The 21,921-nt window shown below is 41.0% G+C and overlaps 1 protein-coding gene across 1 annotated transcript in view; it reads right to left on the bottom strand.

The window, feature by feature from the left end:
* Nucleotides 1-21,921, bottom strand: part of GALNT12 (polypeptide N-acetylgalactosaminyltransferase 12) — an 87,155-nt gene that overhangs the window by 16,872 nt on the left and 48,362 nt on the right. Inside the window, exons 6-7 of the mRNA XM_073332463.2 lie at nucleotides 16,612-16,788; nucleotides 8,057-8,188 (exon numbers count right to left, since the gene is read on the bottom strand). Of these exons, the coding sequence (XP_073188564.1) occupies nucleotides 8,057-8,188; nucleotides 16,612-16,788 (309 nt within the window). The remainder of the gene's footprint in view (nucleotides 1-8,056; nucleotides 8,189-16,611; nucleotides 16,789-21,921) is intronic.

The raw sequence follows: 21,921 nt of genomic DNA, 5'->3' as shown, positions 1-21,921 counted from the left end.
CTGAAACTGCAAACTCAAAAGAAAAAAACACTGTATAAAAGATGCCTAATTATCTCAAATTTCAATTCAGAACAACTTTTTATGTAGTATTTATGCTTCATCGTTGTGTCATCTCATCTTTGTGTCCCCTGCACACATACTTTTGTTGTGCAGACAAACTTCTAACATATAGTGCTAGTACCTAAGCCTGACTATAACTGGATCTCTTATTTTGTGAACTCAGGAATTTTCTAATGTCATTTTACAGCCATAAAGTAGGCCTTTTAGAGATCTAAGAACCTGATATATGGGTACAACCAGGTGCTAAGCACCTAAATGATGCAAGGTGCACCTGCAGATATTTGCACCCATAAACTGCAGACACAAAAATAAAGGTTTAAAAACCATTTATGCATGAATTCACCAGTCTCTTGTTCCAAGGCTGGAACAGATGAGAGAGGGTTTGTGAAAACACTATCTTCTCCCATTAACTGAAGAAGACAGTTTGCTTTGTGCTGACAAAAATAGTACCATAATAATATCCATTCATTCATGTAATCTCTCGTAATATTTTTTTCCAACACATATCAAACAAGCTTGAATCATGCAAGAAGAGTTAAAGTAAGAGTATAAACAGAAACTTAGTATGGGATTTTAAATTTGTCTGTGACTTACCTTAATATTTTAGTAGAATGCTGCATTAAAGAAAATAAAAACAAGAAAATATTTGTTCTCCTTATGAAGTGTTTAGTTCAGCTCATAAAAGTTGTCAATAATTCTGTCCATGCAGGATTTCTGATTCTTTCTTTGCCTACATAATTTTTTGTCTTCCATGCTGTGTATTCTGTAACCACAGTCAGTCACCATTCCCTTTGGAGGTTGGGGATAGGTAATAAACTGCAATTGTTAAAATATTCTGAAATATTAGGGACCATTTCTGACAGGAAGACAGGACAGAATTTTCAAAAAGTGCTCAACATTGGCTCATTGTCACTTGGAGAGGAGTTAGACTTCTGACACCTATTGCTTTTGAAAATCTCCCTCCGAAAATCATAGGCTAACTGTGTTTGTGCCCTTCGACTTCCACAAAGCCTAACAGATTTCAAAGAAGTAGGGATGGAGAGCAGGGTTTCTTGTCTGGATCTGTATTAACAACCTATAACCTGTTTGTTGCCTTTTGATATTATCACTACAGATCCCCACAGTGATAAAAGAAGTGATAAACACCAAGGAGGTAGGACAGACGCAGCTCTCTTACCTAAAGAATGACTGGAAGTCTGCTTTCCTGAACTGGACATCGGACCTCAAGGTGAGATCAACAGTAATGCTGGGCTAAGGTATGGACTGAGCACCACGCATCGGCTCTGCAAATCTCTACAATAGTGATTTTCTGAAGGCATACCTGTGACACAGAGACCCCTGGGCAAAGGGTCCCCTGTTCTTTGCAAACATCTCTCACCTTAGATCTGACAAACTAACTACACCAAACACATATTACAGGATATTTATCCATAAAGGGCAACATGTGAAGTATCTACAGAAAGCTTGTAACTTGTCAAGATTCATTATCATTGAGAGAGTTGTGTATGGGTAATATTTAAGAAATAATGTATTTATACTGAAAGTATGTTTTATGGACTTAGAGTAAAAATTAGTCACCATTAGTCAATATGTTTCAGTGATGGCCCACTCCAGCAAGAGGGAGTTGTCACCCCTGCCTAGTCAGCTGGTGAGGTAAGGCAAGGTTCTGTTGTCTACCCTTGCCATATCCCAGAGCAAGCAATGAAAACCATCTAAGACAACAGCAAACACTGAAACCATTTGGACACAAAAAGGGACATTATAGCAGGCAGGAGATCACCCTGGCTATGAAGAAAGACAAAAGACTGTTTCAGTATAACAGAATGTAGAGAAATGCACTCTGGGTCCATTCACTGAGGAAACCCCTTAAGGAGTGGGGGGTTTTAATGAACGTTTGTATTCTGGTTCTTGTGAAACCAGACGGCTCTGCAAACAAATGAATTTTGTGGTGAAATCAATAGTTACCTTTCCTATCTAACAAATAGGCTAAGTGTAGATCAGTATTCCCTTTAATTTTGTATGTCCATGTGCAGAATGAGTTTTGTTATGTGCACCAATATGGAGGTGATGTGAGGTGGGGGTGGAGCCGAGGGGTTCGGAGTGTGGGAGGGAGTTCAGGGCTGGGACAGAGGATTGGGGTGTGAGGGTGTGAGGGCTCTGGCTGGGGTGCAGGCTGTCCCGGGGGCTGCAGCGGGGAGAGAGGACTCCCCCCAGCCCTCTCTCGTCGCAGCAGCTCGGGGCCGGGTGAGAGGTGCCTCTCTCCAGCCACGGCAGCTCCAGCGGGCCTGGACCGGGCCGAGGGAGGGGCTCCTCTCCCTGGCAGCTCTGGAGGCGCTGGGCCGGGCCAGGGGACCTGTGCATCCCTAAAGAGCCTGCTGCATGGCTGCGCAGCTGACAGGAAACTTAGGTGTAGACCCATATCACATTGTATGATTTTGTTTTGTGTTGTGCCCAGTTGTTTCCATCACTTTCTCCCACTTCCATTTAAATCGGGGTGGGCAAACTTTTTGTCCCAAGGGCCACATCTGGGTGGGAAAATTGTATGTAGGGCTGGGGCAGGGAGTTGGGGTGCAGGAGGGGTTGCGGGGTGTGGGAGCGGGTATGTTGTGCAGGAAGGGGCTCGGAGCAAAGGGCTTGGGTGCGGGGTGCTGGAGGGGGCTCAGGACAGGGCGTTGGGGTGCAATACGGGTTCAGGCCCTGGCCCGGAGCTCCGGGGTGGCAGTGGGGCTAAGGCAGGCTCCCTGACTGTCCTGGCCCTGCCCCGCTTCCGGAAGTGGCCAGCATGTCTGGCAGTAGCTCCTGGGGGTGGGGTGGGGCAGGCGGCTCCGCCATGCTCTGCCCTCGCCTGTGGGTACCACCCCTGAAGCTCCCATTGGCCATGGTTCCCCATTCCCAGTCAATGGGAGCTTCGAGGGGTGGTGCCTGCAGGTGAGGGCAGCACACAGAGCCCTCTGTCCCCTCCCCCGCACCCAGAGGCCGCAGGGACGTGGTGCCGACCACTTCCGGGAGCGGGGCGGGGAGCTGGCTTTAGCCCTGCTGCACCATGGGGCTGGCAATCCTGTGGGCTGGATTGAAAGCCGACGAGCTGGATCCAGCACGTGGGCTGTAGTTTGCCTTCCCCTGAGTTAGATCTTTATCTTTTCTTAAATAAACCTACTTTTGTTTTATAAGTGCTCACAAGCGATGTGACTTCCAGGAGTGGTGATGTAAAGTAAAAAAGGTAAAATGGGGTATCCTGCACCTTTGGGTGCAGAAAGGATGTTGAATTTATGTGAGTAGCCAGTTTCAGGGGCTGGATAGCACAAGGGAATGATTCAAAAGGACATGGAGATTGGGGTGCACTTATTGTTAACTTGCAAAGCAAAGTCAGGGCTGGCATAGCCCTGGGAAGAGTTCTTGAGCGGCTGAAAGGCTGATGGTGTCAGGTAGCTAACACCCAGCTACCACAAGAAAGGCTCCCTCTTGCTGGAGGCAAGGGGTAACAAGTAACTCTCAGTCTGGGTGCCTCGAGAACAATCACAGTACCTTAGAAGCAGACTTGGGGCTTGTAAAAGGCACCCTGAGACCTTCAAGGACTTGTGTGCTTGCTAACTCATATTCAAAAATATTACATATCTTAATTCACTTATCTCCACGTTGGGAGAGGATCTCATTCTATAAGCCTGTCACCACAAACTACGAATTATCTGGATGATTTACAAAATCACTTAGTTACTATCTTGACAGAACAAACTCTTAGTGTGTACGATGTGTTCCCTGACTTCTCCTAGCAAGGAATACGGTTTGAGGAGGAAAACCTGACAAATTTAAATTCTCTGGATTACTACTGTAGATAGAACTTTGAGCAAAATCCTGAAGATCATATAATCAAAGTCACGCTAAAGAAAGCCTGACATTGGCTGGAAATCTTGTTGAACTTAATTTTGAAAACTGACCTTTCGTGGATTTGATTTAGACTGTTTTGAATTTGCCCAAGATTGCCTTGCTTTTGAGTTAAGATTGTTTGGGATGATATACCCAACTGGAACGCTCTGGAAGAACTGCTACATACAGTCTGTAAATTTTCCATGAATTACAGTATAAAACCCAGATTAACCTGGGAAATGAGAAACTAGTGCTTTTCTTCATTTTTGTCAGGTTTCTTTTATTTAGTATGGTTTGATTTCTTTGTCTTGTTTTATTTTCCATTCCAAGTTAAAAAGTTTTGGTTTTCAACCAGGAAGCCTAGCCAATCATAGGTTTGGTTTTGCCTGCTCATCTGATGCTTTTTATACCAGTTACTGTCATTGGGGGATGTGAGGGAAGAGACTTAATCCATTAACAGGACCTAGCCTCCGTTCCGGTCTTTCTGGATGGACCAGGAACTAGGCTTACTACAGAAAGAATTATGACTTTCGTCTCAAACTGAAAATAACTACTATCAACCTATCCTTAAAAGAATGCTCCTAGTCTCCCCTCCCCCTTTCCTTTTCCTATCTTCTATTTTATATGTGTGCACACATTTGTTTGCAGAAACTGTCCTTACAAAGCAGTCAGTTTTTTGTCAGTAAACAGAGAAAACTTTGCTTGTAAATAAATTGAGAAAGCTTTGGTTGTAAGATCACTAGCATTTACCTCATGTAAGAAACATGATTAAAAAACAAAGCTCATTTTTGTATCTTGCAGTTTTTCCTGCATGCTTAGTTTAACAGCATGGGAAGGTTACCATCGCATACATTTATTGAGAAATTATGCCTGAGATCATTAAAAAGAACCCTAAAACACAGCATTTACTGGAGTCAGGCACATAGCAACCGTTCGCAATAATTAATACCATTTTTGTTAGCAGCTGAATTTCTTCATTCGTTAGTTCCATCAGAATTTTACTGAATGCAATCTCATAAAAATTTCCTTTTCAAATTGCCTATTATGTTTTTGGTTATATTTTTTTCTCTGATTTTGTTTCACCTTCACCTTTTAATGAGAGAGACTGGCACATCTTCTGTCATGTAGATCAATGCAAACAAATTATTTGGCTTCTTTGCAAGCTCTTTAACCTTTGACTGATCCTTTCACTTGTTTCTAATCTAGCAGAACAAGATTTTCTTCTTCTGAAATATTTAAAGAATTTATTATCTTTGTATATGTGGTTATTTGTTCTTTAACATTTTTATCATCAGTCTACAGTCTTGATCCTGCAGAACTCTGAAGTCAATGGGAGTTTTGTATGAAAGAGGATATTAGCAATAGAGATAGTACAGACTCTCAAAGTGAGGTTCTGTTTTGAAAAGGGACTGGAATTGCAGGATTTAACAGTTACTGTCTCAATGCTTTTGATCAACTGTGCTCATTTTACCAGAAAAAAAGCTATTTTTTTCCAGTTCTGCAACTCAAACCTGTGCTCCTCAGTAGTTCTGCATGAGTCTGGAAGAAATGGATGAGACTGCTTTGGACTGGCTGTATTCTTTCCTTGTTCAGAGGTCCCAAAGGATTGTATTGGACAATTGCTGATCAACTCCAAGTGCTCTTTCATATGGAGTACTGTAAAGTTCCAACATATCACCTCTTTTGTTCAGTATGTAATGGGTCTGTATGACACTGTATCACACAGGAACACCGTGCACCCCCATGTTCATCCTTATAATATGATTGTGTTGTATCCAATGCAAAGTTTGTCATGTCGGTTGTCTTTGGAAGGCTCATGATGCACTGAGCATTATTGTTATAGTAATGTTATAGGTTGTAATTTCATGTATATAGTTATGAGGCTGAAAATGTATCCTTATGTCTTAAAACAAGACCAGGCAAAACTCTCCAGGAACAGAGGGGCAGTTCACAGCTCATCAGGCCATGTATGGGACAAACCCTGCCCAGCCTCACAGGAACAAAGGAGGCTGGCCTAGGCAGCAACAAAGGATCTGTTGGAATCTCGAGTGAATCACCCCCCTTCCTTTGGTCAGTTTGGGACTACAATGAGGTAATGCTCACCCGACTCTGAAGGGGAGGGCATAGACAAGAGGGAAGAAAGAACATGATAAAAGGGAGAGACATTTGCCATGCTCTTCCTCTCTCTCTCACCTCCATCTACAGACATCACCACCAAGCGACTGAAGCGCTGATCAAAGGGGAGAGCCTGGCTGAAAGGCAACCAGCCAGCCTGTGGTGAAAAGCGTCTAAGTTTATAAGGGCACTGAAAGTGTAAAGATCAGTTTTGAATGTGTTTTGCTTTTATTTCATTTGTCCAAATCTGACTTGTTGTGGTTTGACTTATAATCACGTAAAATCTATCTTTTGTAGCTAATAAATTAGTTTATTCTACCTGAATCAGTGCGTTTGGTTTGAAGTGTGTCAGACTCCCCTTGGGATAACAAGCCTGGTGCATATCAATTTGTTTGTTAAATTGACGAACTCATATAAGCTCGCAGCGTCCAGTGGGCATAACTGGACACTGCAAAATGGAGATTCCTAGGGTTGTGGCTGGGACCGGAGATATTCGGTTGAACAACCCAAGCAGCGGCTGGCCAAAAGTGCTCATTCACGTAGCTGGGAGCAGCTTACATGCCAGAGGCTGTGTGTGAACATCCTGGGAGTGGGGGTTCTCATAGCAGAGCAGGGTAAGGCTGGCTCCCAGAGCTGAGGATTGGAGTGGCCTAGCAGATCACCGGTCCAGATAACACCAGGGGAATGTCACAGTCTGTTAGGGGAGTGAATGAGGAGACTTGGGCTATGGTGTTTTCAGTACACTGACAACACACAGCTTTATTTCTCCACTGAGAAAAATCCAGTAGAGGCAGTTAAGTGACTAATCCAGCACTTGGCAGTATTAAAGCATGTTAGGTCAGTCTGGCTCAGTCAGGACAAGACTTAGGTGATGTTGGTTGCCTGAAATTAAAAACCAGCAGTGTCAGAACTTGCTCTAGGAAGGGCCCGAGATTATAAACTTGGGGTAACCACAGCTACACTTAGAAGACCAGGTGACATTTAGGATCATTTACTTGTCCATGCCTGGCCAGAAGGGTACAGCCTTATCTTTCAGATTTTTTGCAGTGTAGATGTACCCCTGAGTGTCTTAAACAGCACATGACACCTGTGCTCAAGTGTTAGTATGTCAAAACTAACATAACATAAACTAACAAAACTAACATAAAGTCCCAAAGGGTCTGGGACCAGATATCTGAAGGATGACTACCGCCCACCGCTCCCCATGACAGAGCACTACAGTTGTGATCACTAGAGGTGCTCATGCTTGACATAACAGAGAGGGGACAGCTGGCTGAGTATTCTCCATAAGGCCCCCAGGGCTCTGGAATATCTTCCTAAAACTGGCCCCAAACAGTTCAGATTTGTCAGCTTTAATGGCATGCTTTGGAGCCCTTTTGAGGGAAGTTCAGAAATTGAGCTGCTATTTGGTGTACTGGATTATTAGTATTTTTTACATTAAGGATTGCTGCTTGGTAGAAGGAGTGATACTAACTGAGGTGTGTATTACTGATAATCAACAAAATGCTCAGCTGATTGGTGTGGGTGCTTTTTATTGCTACAAATAAAAATAAAATTCTAAAAAAAATCATTAATAGAAAAAGAAGAGTTTTATTTCTTGACTATTAGTCTAATCTGTTATGTGTTCATATACGTTTAAAAGCACTTTATTCCTGTTTTCAAGTTCAAAACTAAAAACATAGCCCCAAGCCCCAACAAATGCTTTTTTTCCTTATCTGTAATCTTTTAAGAAATGTTGAAAGCCATACTCAATATCCCCATTGGCCCACATAAGACTTAATTTTGAGCTGCAATTTATGGCAGGTTTTGGTCTTAACCATACTATTTTACTTTATATTAAATTTCTAATACCCCCAAATTTTAGTGTCTACCAAGTCTAATTAAATTCTACCAAAATCAATGTTTTCTGGAATAATAATATCAGGTACATCTTTATCTTCCATATTTAACTCATAAAAGAGAGGAGAGAGTGACTTAGGGAGACACTTTCCAGAGACCAGTGAAGCATGTTGCTTACCATTCCAAAGAAGCCAGCTCTGTCTTCAGGTACATGAAGTTCAGGGTAAATATTCTCCAAGAACCATTTAAAGTCTTTACATTTGAGCTTCTCTCGAAGCAGCCTCCTTTCTGTCACATCTCCATAGGGCTCCTACAATAAAATAAAATACAATAGAAGAATAAGAACAGGTGCTTTCTGTTAGATTAGCAATATAGACTATTAGGAAACTGATCCTGCAGTGCTTTCCCAGGGAAAAAAAAACTCCCATTGCTGGGCCCTGGATTTGGTTTCATTATTATTAAATTTATTAATATTTTAACAACAACAGTTCTTTCAAACACAGTGCAAATTGAATTCTTTTTTAAAAAAATCTGTTTAAAGTGAGAACATATTAGCAAATTCACAGTTAAGGCTCTTTGACTGGATATTTGAATGTCTTGATAACAGTGCATGAATTTAAGTTAAGAGTGCTAAATTATTCTCACCATCCATTTGCAAAATCCTCTCTAAAGACATCATTAAACTTAAATGTGTTTAAAAGTTTGGAAAGTCTCAGTTAAGGTTGCCTTTGAATGTATATCTTGTGAATTAGTAAATTGAATAAAAGAAAACTAAGTTTAAAAATGGAACCTTAAATCTGCTAAAGAAAGCACCACTCAAACTTTTCACTTGCTACAGATTCAAATAGAGCGCACATCATTTCTTCAAATCTGTCTTCAAAATCCACTTCCTTCCGTAGTCCAAGGGTTCTCAACCTGTGGTCACAAACTCATTTGCAATCCCCAGGTTTCCCAGAGGCCACCTTCCTTTTCCTCTGCCCCTTTCTTATCCTTTCATTAAAACAAAAGTAAGTTTCTATCCTCTCGTTACATCATTTCCACAAATAAGACAGAGTCTGGGAGGCTTATGAAATTACTTTGTCCTCTGTAGACAAAAGGCAAGGGCCCTACGCACATCCAAGGACTACCACATCATCTCTTGCCTATTCATGCATGAAATACAGTTAAGTGGATACTTGACTGATGTGAAAGTAAGACACTACCTTAAGAATAAATACTGGGTGAAGTCTCATGAATATTTTATCCTTCTGGAAAACTGTATGGTGAGAGGTGTCAGCCAGGAACCCTCCTAACTCCCCTATTCTTAAAACTAGAACTGTTACCTTTATGGAAAGGTGTATCAAAAAGCAAGATGCCAGAGGCTCAAATACTGCCCTTGTCTGAGTTGATAAAACCAGGTTCAAGATTTGGCTGGTACAAGATTTGGAGGGAAGACCCTAACTAAGCCTTTCAGGAAGCGAGATGGGGTAAAACCTTCCTTTTCATGAGGCACAAACCTGGCTTATCTCTGCCTACTACGCTCAGTGGCAGCTGATAATACCAGAGTGTTGGGAGGCCGATATGAGAATAGTTAGTCCGTGCCTTTTTTAGATATGAAATACCTCTTTTCAGCCTGCTTGGATACTGGTGGAACCATCTGCCAAAGTGTCCTGGTGGGTTCAAGGATAGCCTTGTTAATAGGAAGCTCAACTCTTCTTGAACTCAAGCTACATACGATGTTCTGCAGTCTGTGCAGGGCTTCCTGGATTTCTTCCAGGGAAATCTGTGGTGTCTCTGCCACCCTTTTAAGCAAGTTCTGGAAAGCCTTAGGATCATCAGGATATGGCTGAAGTCACCTTCTCTTCAGAGAAGAGCAGCAGCCAGTGGGGGTGGGGTGGAGGCCTTGGAGCTTGACAGAGTCAAACTCAAGGGGCTGCTCCTACCTTCTTCAGGCCAACATACATGTCCTCACAATCAGAAGTTTTCCCTGGTCTCAAGGACCTCTCCATGAGGTATCTTTGGAGCAGGAACTTCCTCAGCTGTTTTGTCCTTCTTGGAGATGACTTGCAGATACTTCACCTGGATGAGACATGAGTTTCCTCCAGGCAGTACAGACTGGCATCGTGGTAGTCTGTGATCAGGAAGGGTTTGTGGCAGTTGATAAAGTTTTTGAAGCCAGGAATTCTTCCTTGGGGGACTCTCCCCACTACTGTCAAAGAACGGGGGTATGGTGGGGAAATACAGGAATCCCTCTCCGACCCAGAGGAGGATCCCAAATCTTAAGGGACAGAACCCCAAATATCCATCCTAACTATACTAAATAGCTAAACTATTACAAATTATTTACAGGAAAAAGTTGAAGAAGCCAGTGTGAACACTGCAGCTCCATCTGAAACCACAAGTGGTAAGAAGGAACTAAAATGGCAGCTGTCTGGCAGCCCCCTTTATTTATAACTTCGGTGCAGAGCACAAGAAGAGCAGGGGCACATACTCAGACCAGATAGACTCTGCTAGGAAAATTTCTGCAGTCCTTGATGCATGGCGCAAATGCGTAAACCTGAAGTGCACTACACCTAGGGACCAGCACTTGAAGAACCACCACTGCATTCCAAGCCATTCTGACACATCGTTCAATTCACTGGGAAGCCGAGGTGCCAGCAGACTGGGAAAAAAAATCAATCAAACAAGCACAAAAAGCAAACAGGATGTACTTGATAAGGTTGTAAAAGTTGAGAACTTTATTAAAAGGTAAGCCCACAAATGCACATCTCTTCACTATTTTCTGAGAAGAAATAGGCACTCTACATTGGCAGCTCCTCCCTCTTCCATACTCAGGTTTGTTGGTTTCATGTGGAAAAGTTCTGAACCACTTGTCTGAGATCTGATAAGATGCAAGGATTTTACTTGCTGCATGTGACTTTTCCCTTGCTGAATACTTCACTGATTAGCAATGGCTTACTCTGAATACTTTCCTCCCTGGTCAGATCACAATATGAGTTGTCATCCTAGAGTCTGAGACTCCCAGGAAGGTAGCAAACAGGTGTCAGGGGTCACAACCACCCTCTCGTCCCCACTGCTAAATGGGAGGAAGACCTGAGATACAGACAGACTGACTCTAACAGATAGAACAATGTGATGTTAATACCGGTGGAGCCATAGCACTATCCATAGTTAAGATTCTCCCAAAGATTTAGTTTCAGTGGAAGTGTTCAACTTTCACCAAAACTGTTTTGATTAAGATAACTTTAAAATGCCAATAGTATTTTGTGAAGTGTTTGAATTTTCATGTTCAAGTTGAAAAAAACATGGCTAATATGAGCTTAGATGTATCTGTTCCCAAATTCCAAATGGCTAGCACGTGTAGATGGGGACAGCGAGGGTGCCCCATCACCCAATGCCCCCTTTCTCTCCTAAGCAAGGCCCACTATTTCCTATTGCATGACTATGTCCTCCACTGGGTTTATGATCTCAGTATTGATTCCTTGGAGATCCCCCTTTCCTCAGGAATGCTTCTGTACCCCATTACCACAGAGAGCCCTGCCACGCAGGGAGGCTGTCAAACTACCAAGGGCGGGCAGAGTAAGGAATATACTGTATCAGGACCCAGGAGCCCTGTGTTGCATCACATTGTTATGGGAACCACAATTCAGTCAGCACAATTTTTGGAAAAACAAAAAGCAAACCCCACAGCCTAAACACACTGAGCTACAGCAACTCAACTAAAAAAAAAAAAAATCTAGGCTACTAACAGAAAAACTTTATTTAATGACAGTTAAAGATTCAGCACAACATCCCGCAGCTACCCAGCACCTTAAAATTATGGAATTAAAAAATAAAGGGAAAGTTCCCCAGCATTTATTGCCACCTTCCCATCATGCATGATGCCATCAATAACATTCCCACACTCTGGACGGCATTCAATTCCATCTCCAACAGATACGGAAAAACAATGCACATCCCTGTTTCATCAAACTTGTGTTCTGACTCAAAACTTTAATGGATAACTTCTGTAATGTTAAAGTAGAACAACACTACGCATATGTGGATTGTGATAATCAGATGTGCCAATATCGTGAAACAAGAGAGCATGGGGTTGAAGTTAATGTTTTTTTTTGTTTTAATACAGTACAATAAATATGGAGAATGGAATGGAGTTTGGCCATTACTGGCATTAATATCTCTACTCTTATGAAAAGTGTAGTGAGGTCTTCGACCACAAGCAGTCAAGGATATCCAAGTTATGTCTCTTCTGAAAGAGGGTACCTTTGCCAAAACTGCCCCATCCTCAAAGGTGACATGTACACTAGGAGCCCTTTACCAGTATAGGAATACTAGTATAGTGTATCAGCAAAGTGCTCCAGCTCTAGATGTAGTTATACCAGCAAAACTGTGTTTTTACTGATATAGGTGATTCCACCCACCCTATGAATGAAAAACATCTATTCCAGTAAAGCACTTTTATGCCAGTATAACTGAGTCTACGTAGGGACTTTTGCCAGGACAGCGGTGTCAGTCAGGGATCACATCTCTTCACACCCCTGACCTAGCGGCATAGCTATGTTGAAGTCTGTAGCATAGACATTGCCTGAAACCGTATATGTGCACTGGTTAAGTTTCAGCTAAAACAGAAGAGTGTTAACTAGTGAATCAACACTACCACATCCTGCAGCACGTACGGTATATATATTCCTTGTATGTCTCCCATTCAATTACTGACCCAGTCTAGCCATGCTTAGCCTGTGAAATGTAACGGGACACAGGACTGAATATGCTGTGTTGACAGGTTCAGCAAATATGTCTACTGTGTGCTTCAAGCTGTCATGTCAGCTTATCCATATAAGTACAGGTTTGAAGTGTTCTGTACTTTTTCGTGAGCTATATGTAAGTGGCTGATTTTTTTTTAAATCCCATTACTCCATTACAGATTAAATTCCAATCCCTCCAGCAATCGGATCAATTCGTGGAGATTCTGCTTCCTATAATTTATAACAATCTGTTTCCACTTCACGATAAATTTTTAAAATAAAGGTCTATATGAGATGGTCGGGTCTCGTGGCTAAAGCATGGGATTTGCAGATGGAAGTAGAGTCCTGTACAGGACTAGTGTAGAGCCCTACAGCTGAACCAGGATCCTGAGGTTCCTGTAGGACCTGCTGCCGTAATAGTGGGAACAGCACAGGAGCGGAGTTAAAAATAATCCTACATAGGGCTCTAGATGGAAGATTTGAGTTCTACTTCAAGCTCTGCCACAAGACCACACTATTTCAGTATTATAATTTTAGGTAGCACAGTAGCATAAACCACTGAAAACCATTGAAAGCCACTGAAAACCAAGCAAAAGTATTGCTCCCTGTGGTTAAGATTGCCTAACTCTTTCCTATTATAAGGCCCTGTTTTCAGTGGTTTATAACTTTGCCAAACATTAACCATACAGGTTGTAATTCTCCATGACAGGTGTCTGTTTCATGTTGAAAATTTTAGGAAAGTATCAGGTAAAAATGATTCAGTCACTTCCAAGAGAGAGATAAGGGGAAAATGTAGTTTTCCCATATTAAAAAAATTCTTACAACCATTTCATTGAGAAGCTCTAGTGACATGTTGTTGAGCTAAAGCATCTTGTTTAGAAAGTAGGGCTATCAAGCAATTAAAAAAATTAATCGTGATTAGTCATGCAATTAATTGTACTGTTAAACAATAATAGAATACCATTTATTTAAATATTTTTGGATGTTTTCTACATTTTCAAATATATTGATTTCAGTTACAACACAGAATATAAAGTGTACAGTGCTCACTTCATATTTATTTTTGATTACAAGTATTTACACTGTAGAAAAACAAAAGAAATAGTATTTTTCAATTCATCTAATACAAGTACTGTAGTACAATCTCTTTATCATGAAAATTGAACTTACAAACGTAGAATTATGTACAAAAAACCTGCATTCAAAAATAAAACATGTAAAACTTTAGAGCCTGCAAGTCCGCTCAGTCCTACTTCTTGTTCAGCTAATCATTCAGACAAACAAGTTTGTTTACATTTGCAGGAGATAATGCTGCCCACTTCTTGTTTACAATGTCACCTGAGAGTGAGAAAAGGTGTTCTTGTGGCACTGTTGTAGTAAGATATTTACATGCCAAATGTGTTAAAGATTCACATGTCCCTTCATGCTTCAACCACCATTCCAGAAGACATGTGTCCATGCTGATGATGGGTTCTGCTCAATAACAATCCAAAGCAGTGCGGACCAACGCATGTTCATTTTCATCATCTGAGTCAGATGCCACCAGCAGAAGGTTGATTTTCTTTTCTGGTGGTTTGGGTTCTGTAGTTTCTGCATCGGAGTGTTGCTCTTTTAAGACTTCTGAAAGCAAGCTCCACACCTCGTCCCTCTCAGATTTTGGAAGGCACTTCAGATTCTTAAATCTTGGTTCCAGTGCTGTAGCTACCTTTAGAAATCTCAAATTGATACCTTCTTTGCGTTTTGTCAAATCTGCATGAAAGTGTTCTTAAAATGAACAACATGTGCTGGGCCATCATCCAAGATTGCTATAACAGGAATGTGGGTAAAACAGAGCAGGGAACATACAATACTGCCCCAAGGAGTTCAGTCAGAAATTTAATTAATGCTTATTTTTTTAATGAGCGTCCTCAGCATGGAAGCGTGTCCTCTGGAATGGTGGCCGAAGCATGAAGGGGAATACGAATGTTTAGCATATCTGGCACATAAATACGTTGCAATGCCAGCTACAAAAATGCCATGCAAATGCCTGTTCTCACTTTCTGGTGACATTGTAAATAAGAAGAGAGCAGCATTATCCCCCTTAAATGTAAACTAACTTGTTTGTCTTAGCGATTGACTGAACAAAAAATAGGATTGAGTGGACTTGTAGGCGCTGAAGTTTTACATTGTTTTGTTTTTGAGTGCAGTAATATAACAAAAAAAAATGTACATTTGTAAGTTGCACTTTCACAACAAAGAGATTGCACTACAGTACCTGTATGAGGTGAATTGAAAAATACTATTTATTTTATCATTATTACAGTGCAAATATTTGTAAGCAAAAATAATATATACTGCTTTCAATCACAACACAGAATACAATATATATGAAAATGTAGAAAAACATGCAAAATATTTAATAAATTTCAATTGGTATTCTATTATTTAACAGTGCAATTAAAACTGTGATTAATCATGATTAATTTTTTTACCACAATTAATTATTTTGAGTTAATCGCGTGAGTTAACGGCGATTAATCGACAGCCCTATTAGAAAGACATCTAAATTAATCTCCTTCCCCCTATTCCTGCAATATTAGATATCTTCAGTTTATGTAGACACTTATAGTGATAATATAACCTTCTCTTTGACAAGCAAAATAAATTGGACTCCTTAAATCTTTCATTGTAAAGAATATTTTTCAGACCCTGAATCATTTCTCTATCAATTCTCTCATCCCTCTCCAATTTTTCCATCACCTTGTTTTAAAAAAAAGTGCGGCCATCAGAAATGGACACAATATTCATGCAATAGTCTTACTAGTGCTATATGCAGAGGACACAATCTCTCTAATCCTACTTCATATTCTCGTTTATACATCCAAGGAGCATGTTAACTCTTTTTGCCATAGCATCACTCTCGAAGCTCACTACAATGATCTTTCAGAATTACTGCTGTCCAGGATAGATACCAGCCTATAAGGATATCCTAGAGTATGACCTCTCATTTGGCTGTATCAAAATGCCCTGTGCCCAGCTTATCAGGTGATCAGATCATTCTATATCAATGACCTGTCCTCATTATTAACCCTCCTGCCAATCTCTGTGTTACCTGCTAACTTTTAGCACCAATGATTTTATACTTTTTTCCATATTATTCCTACAAATAAGTTTTGGAAAAAAAACCCCAATCCCTGGAACCCCCACCAGCAACAATTTCTCTCATTTATAATTCTCCATTAACAATTATGTTTTCAGATCTGTATTTTAATCAAATTAATTTGCAACATATTAATTTTGTATCATTAATATTTTAAAATCAGAACGTTGTACATCCCTATACCAAACTTATAAACAACAAATCTATTATGTCAACAGCTACTTTTAGAGAGAAAAGTGGGTAAGATAATATCTTTTAGTGGACCAGCTTCTGTTGGTGAGCGAGACAGTGCTGTGTAGCTCGAAAGCTTGTCTCTCTCACCAACAGAAGTCAGTCCAATAAAATATATTATCTCACCCACCTTGTCTCTCTAATATCCTGGGACCAACACAGCTACAAAAACACTGTATAGAACAGCTACCTTTATCAGCCAGACTTGTAATCTTGTTGAAGAACATTGCCAAGTTGGTTAGATAAGACCTAACTTCCATTAAACTAGTTGGAAGCATTAATTGTATTTCTATCCTGTACTGACAGAGTCCTGTATCAGCTGTTGCATTATTCCAATATGCATCAATGTCAAGCTAACCAGCCTGTCATTACCTGGGTCATGCAGCTTACCCTTCTTAAATACAGGCACAACTATTGCTTTCTTCCAGTCCTCTGGAGTTTCCCCAGTTTTCCAAGAGATATTAAAAATTAACCCTGTCGATAATGTTCATTTTTATGTCAGTGAAAGACATTAATTTGCAAAAAACCTGAATTTAGCTACTAAAAATAAACAAAAAACAAAACCACCATAAATAATTTTTCTGTTAAATTGAAAAGAAATACAAGTTTAGTTCTAAACGCAATAGATGTCAAACTCACCATACGTGCATGTGGATTTCGGTGGTAATAAAGCTCTTTGTATTCATCCATCCAAACTTCTGCTGCACGTACACTGTTAGCCAGGGCCTTGGCGCGTGAGTAGGGAGCTTGTTTGGGGAAAACGTGACCTACATGAGAACATGGGTGGATCTCAAGACTTCCTCCGCACTGCCAGATCTAAACAAAGAATGTACGTTATACGTTGTCAATCTGAAACCACGTAAACAGTAGGATAGGCAGAATAATAATACTTTACAATACTTCGTATTTATAGCACTTTTCCCAAAATCTCAAATGTACCTTATAAACTATAAATATCATAATCTCAGGAGGGAGGCAAATATGATCCTCAATTTACAGGTAAATAAACAAAGGTGTCAAAGCACGTCAGTGGGAGAATCAGTAAGATAACGATGGAGTCAGGGACACCATGGTACTTTCACTGGAGTTCTGGTTGGCAAAGATGAGATACTACAGATGTTTAAAGCATGATCACATGTGCTATGCTGAGCTGCACTGGGCAACTCGGGCTTCCTTCCTCCTCTCTGGGGTTCAGATAATCCAGCTCTCTCCCAGGGTGTAAGTAATATATACAATAGGGAAGTGCCTACGGCCCTAGCTCTTAAACATGTGAACCTACACTTTCATTTAAATATATTTCTAGCCCTCCTGGTTGTGAAGAAGTGATGTCTGCCAGAGTCTGCAGACAGCCTTCAGCAGAGGGAGAAGCAGCATCTGCTAGAAGCAGGGAGGAAGCCACCTGTTCTGACAGTGGCCAAGATGAACAGCTGGTGTGGCCTATCTCCAGGAAAAACTAACAGATCTAAGGTTAGAGTGCTAGAGATTAACATCAAAACAACCTTTGGAAAAGATATTAGGAAAAACTTTTTCACTAAGAGGGTGGTGAAACACTGGAATGCGTTACCTAGGGAGGTGGTAGAATCTCCTTCCTTAGAGGTTTTTAAGGTCAGGCTTGACAAAGCCCTGGCTGGGATTATTTAACTGGGAATTGGTCCTGCTTTGAGCAGGGGGTTGGACTAGATGACCTTCTGGGGTCCCTTCCAACCCTGATATTCTATGATTCTATGATTCTAAGACCTAAAACCATTTAGCCAAAGTCATGCTAAGGTCTACACAGCATGCAGGAACCTTGTCTAAACTTTGTTTCAACAACTGGAATCTTATGGATATGTTTTTCTTGTTTATGAGCTGAGACTGTTTAAGTTAGAAGAGCTCCTGGGAAAATTCAATTCAAAATGCTGTGAACCATCTAGCATTATTCCATAGAGCAAGTATAAAATCCAGAGTGAAGGGTCTCTGCTCAACTTGGTTGGTCTTTGTCTTTGCTTCTGCCGGTATTTTACTATCTTATTCTAAACTTTTATTTTTTGTCCCAATTAATTAGTATGAACCCTTTAGAACTTCAGGCCATGATGCTTCCTGATTTTTCCTAGGTCCACTGGCAGTCCTAAATTTGATTTTGCTGGTTCCTGCCATTAGGATGGGGGAGGGGGAGATTCTGTGGGACTGCACTTCCAATCCAGCCTTCCTAACCTGACCTCAGATGGACCAGAGACTCTGCCCCCACAAAAAAAGAGCCACAACTTCAACCTGAAGCTGATGGCAATTACACCTCACATGCTATCAGAACAGAAAATTGGACCCAAGACCGTTAAAAAACACCCAAAGATGTAGTGCTGGCTGTGGTGTGCAAAGTAAAATCAAAATAATCTTTTAACTGTATTTTGGTGGCCTGTATGGGGAGAAGATGAAACTCTGCATCTACCGCTAGAGCAGATCAAGCCTCACCTGCTATTCATGGGGAGAACTTGTATGGCATGCTGAGCGCTGCAGGATTGGTTTCCCATTGGTAGGGCTCAGCTGCCCCGGGCTCTGCTCTCATCCACTTTCTGGCTCCACAGGTCAGGTGTTTGGATTCTTCAAAGTGGCACCCACTCATGGAACCAAGAATCATAGAACTGGAAGGGACCTCGAGAGGTCATCTAGTCCAGTCCCCTACACTCAAGGCAGGACTAAGTATTATCTAGACCATTCCTGACAGGTGTTTGTCTAACCTGCTCTTAAAAATCCCCAATGATGGCGATTTCACAACCTCCCTAGGCAATTTATTCCAGTGCTTAACCACTCTGACAGTTACGAAGATTTTCCTAATGTCCAACCTAAATCACGCTTGCTGCAATTTAAGCTCATTGCTTCTTGTCCTATCCTCAGAGGTTAAGAGGAACAATTTTTCTCCTTCCTCCTTGTAACAACCTTTTATATACTTCAAAACTGTTATCATGTCCCCTCTCAGTCTTCTCTTCTCCAGACTAAACAAACCCAATTTTTTCAATCTTCCCTAATAGGTCATGTTTTCTAGACCTTTAATAATTTTTGTTGCTCTTCTCTGGACTTTCTCCAATTTGTCCACATCTTTCCTGCAGTGTGGTGCCCAGAACTGGACACAATACTCCAGATGAGGCCTAATCAGTGTGGAGTAGAGCAGAAGAATTACTTCTCGTCTCTTGCTTACAATACTCCCGCTAATACATCCCAGAATGATGTTTGCTTTATTTGCAACAGTGTTACACTGTTGACTCATATTTAGCTTGTAATCCACTATGACCCCCACATCCCTTTCCACAGTACTCCTTCCTAGGCAGTCATTTCCCATTTTGTATTTGTGCAACTGATTGTTCCTTCCTAAGTGGAGTACTTTGCATTTGTCCTTATTGAATTCATCCTATTTACTTCAGACCATTTCTCCAGTTTGTCCAGATCATTTTGAATTGTAATCCTATCCTCCAAAGCACTTGCAACCCCTCCCGGCTTGGTATCATCCACAAACTTTTAAAGTGTACTCTCTATGCCATTATCTAAATCATTGATGAAGATATTGAACAGAACTGAACCCAGAACCTATCCCTGTGGGACCCCACTCATTATGCCCTTCCAACATGACTGTGAACCACTGATAACTATTCTCTGGGAACGATTTTCCAACCAGTTATGCACCCACCTTATGGTAGCTCCATCTAGGCTGTATTTCCCTAGTTTGTTTATGAGAAGGTCATGTGAGACAGTATCGAAAGCCTTACTAAAGTCAAGATATACCACATCTACCACTTACCCCCATCCACCAGGCTTGTTACACTGTCAAAGAAAGCTATCAGGTTAGTTTGACACAATTTGTTCTTGACAAATCCATGCTGACTGTTTCTTATCACCTTATTATCCTCTAGCTGATTGCAAATTGATTGCTTAATTATTTGCTCCATTATCTTTCCGCGTACAGAAAAGCTGACTGGTCTGTAATTCCCCGGGTTATCCTTATTTCCCTCTTTATAGATGGGCACTATATTTGCCCTTTTCCAGTCTTCTGGGAGGTTTCCAGTCTTCCATGACTTTTCAAAGATAATTGCTAATGGCTCAGATATCTTGTCAGTCAGCTCCTTGAGTATTCTAGGATGCATTTCATCAGGCCCTGGTGATTTGAAGACATCTAACCTGTCTAAGTAATTTTTGACTTGTTCTTTCCCTATTTTAGACTCTAATCCTACCTCATTTTGACTGGCATTCACAATCTACTGTTTTCAGTAGATTGAGCAGATCTTCATCATTATAGTCCGTCTCTTGGGGAAATTTTGGCCAAGCTCTTAGCATCACTTCCCATGTAAGGAACAAAACTTTTCCACTCTGGCCACACACTCATTTCCCTAGTCTGAGCAGTCCCTTTCTGGCTGCAGCTCTCTCACTTAGAAATGCTCTTGGCTGGCTTTCACTGAGGCTAATGAGCCCAAGCCATCTCTGAGCTGTGTTTGTTAACTCTTGCCTCCCCAGCCTGCAGTTCTAAAGCTTTTGCACTTTGGTGCACTTTATACTGTCCCCTGAGTGCTCTTGTTAATGGTGACTTCAGAAATATTCAGAACTGGAGACCCACTGCATTACTGAATGCCAATCATAAGACACTGGCTACAAATTTTGGTATCGTGGTTGGGAAGTACTGCTGAAAAAATTACTGCATGCTTCTGAATTCAGTGTTGTGCAGAGGTACCATGTGGCAGACATTCTTTGCAGCCTCATAAAGGTTTCTGAGTAGCAGCCGTGTTAGTCTGTATCCGCAAAAAGAAAAGGAGTACTTGTGGCACCTTAGAGACTAACAAATTTATTTGAACATAAGCTTTCGTGAGCTATGCTCAAATAAATGTGTTAGTCTCTAAGGTGCCACAAGTACTCCTTTTCTTTTTTATAAAGGTTTCTGAAGTTAGTCAGAGGGGAGGACAGGAAAGTTCTGTCAGTGCACTGGAACAAGTTAAGGCTTTCAATAACGGTTAACCTGGACTATCTGTAGATGCCTTTTGCAAAATATATTTCAGTGAGCCAATTTATTGTTTTGTTTTAGTTATTATGCAAGCAGGTAACCCTCTTTGAATGAAGAGCAGGAGGAAGCTATTAGGATATGCTCAAAGGTGAGGTAGGGTTGTCCTGTGAGCTCCGTTATATCAAATATATTTTTAATCCACTGTTATAAGCGGTATAAGGGGACATAGTGGTTGGGAAAGTAGCAGGGAAGCAATGAAAATATTTGTTCATTTGGATGAGAATATGGTTCTGGTAGGCACTAGAGAGGAGAGCAGGCCCATTTTTACACAGTTGACCTGTATTCAGCAGTAGCAGGAGCTAGTCCAGGAGAATGGACTAGAGTACAGCAATCTCTTGGGGATTAAGGAAGTCTCTTTTGCTCTATCAAAGAGAAATCAGACACTGAAAGACCCACCCAGCCCCTCCCAGCATTGCTGATACCCTAGAGGTCCCTTTCAGTCAGGCTTCCCCAGCAGTACTAACTTAGCAGAAAAAGATAACTGCTTTGTCAGCACCAGACTGTGAAGTAGAACAACTGGAGCCTGATAACTGGGGAACAGGATGCAATTGTTCAAAAAGCACTTGCTACCCATTTGTAATTATTTAACTTCTGTGCATCCATCATCTGAGAAAACAATTCACAAGAATGATTTAGTCTTTCATTCATTCTGGAATTACAAATACAATTTAGTGAAAAGAAACATTACTCATGCAGTTCTAGAAGGAGAATTAGGGATAGCGTGTCCTCAGGTTTTAATTCTATTTGTTTTTGTTCTTCATTTTCCACAGGGTTAATAGAGTAATAGAGAAGGCATGGCTGGTGTTCTTTTAAGCATAATTGGGAAGGTTCTAAGGCTCAGTATATGTCAACTGGTGAGTAAAAGGGAGAAAGATGCCTAAAAATTTGCACTGTAAAGGCACACCATATCAGGGCTTGTCTGCACAGCC

This window comes from Lepidochelys kempii, chromosome 2 (assembly GCF_965140285.1).
Source record: "Lepidochelys kempii isolate rLepKem1 chromosome 2, rLepKem1.hap1, whole genome shotgun sequence".
NCBI lineage: Eukaryota > Metazoa > Chordata > Testudines > Cheloniidae > Lepidochelys > Lepidochelys kempii.
Note: the sequence above shows the minus strand (reverse complement) of the source record. Positions and strands in the feature narration are given on the sequence as shown.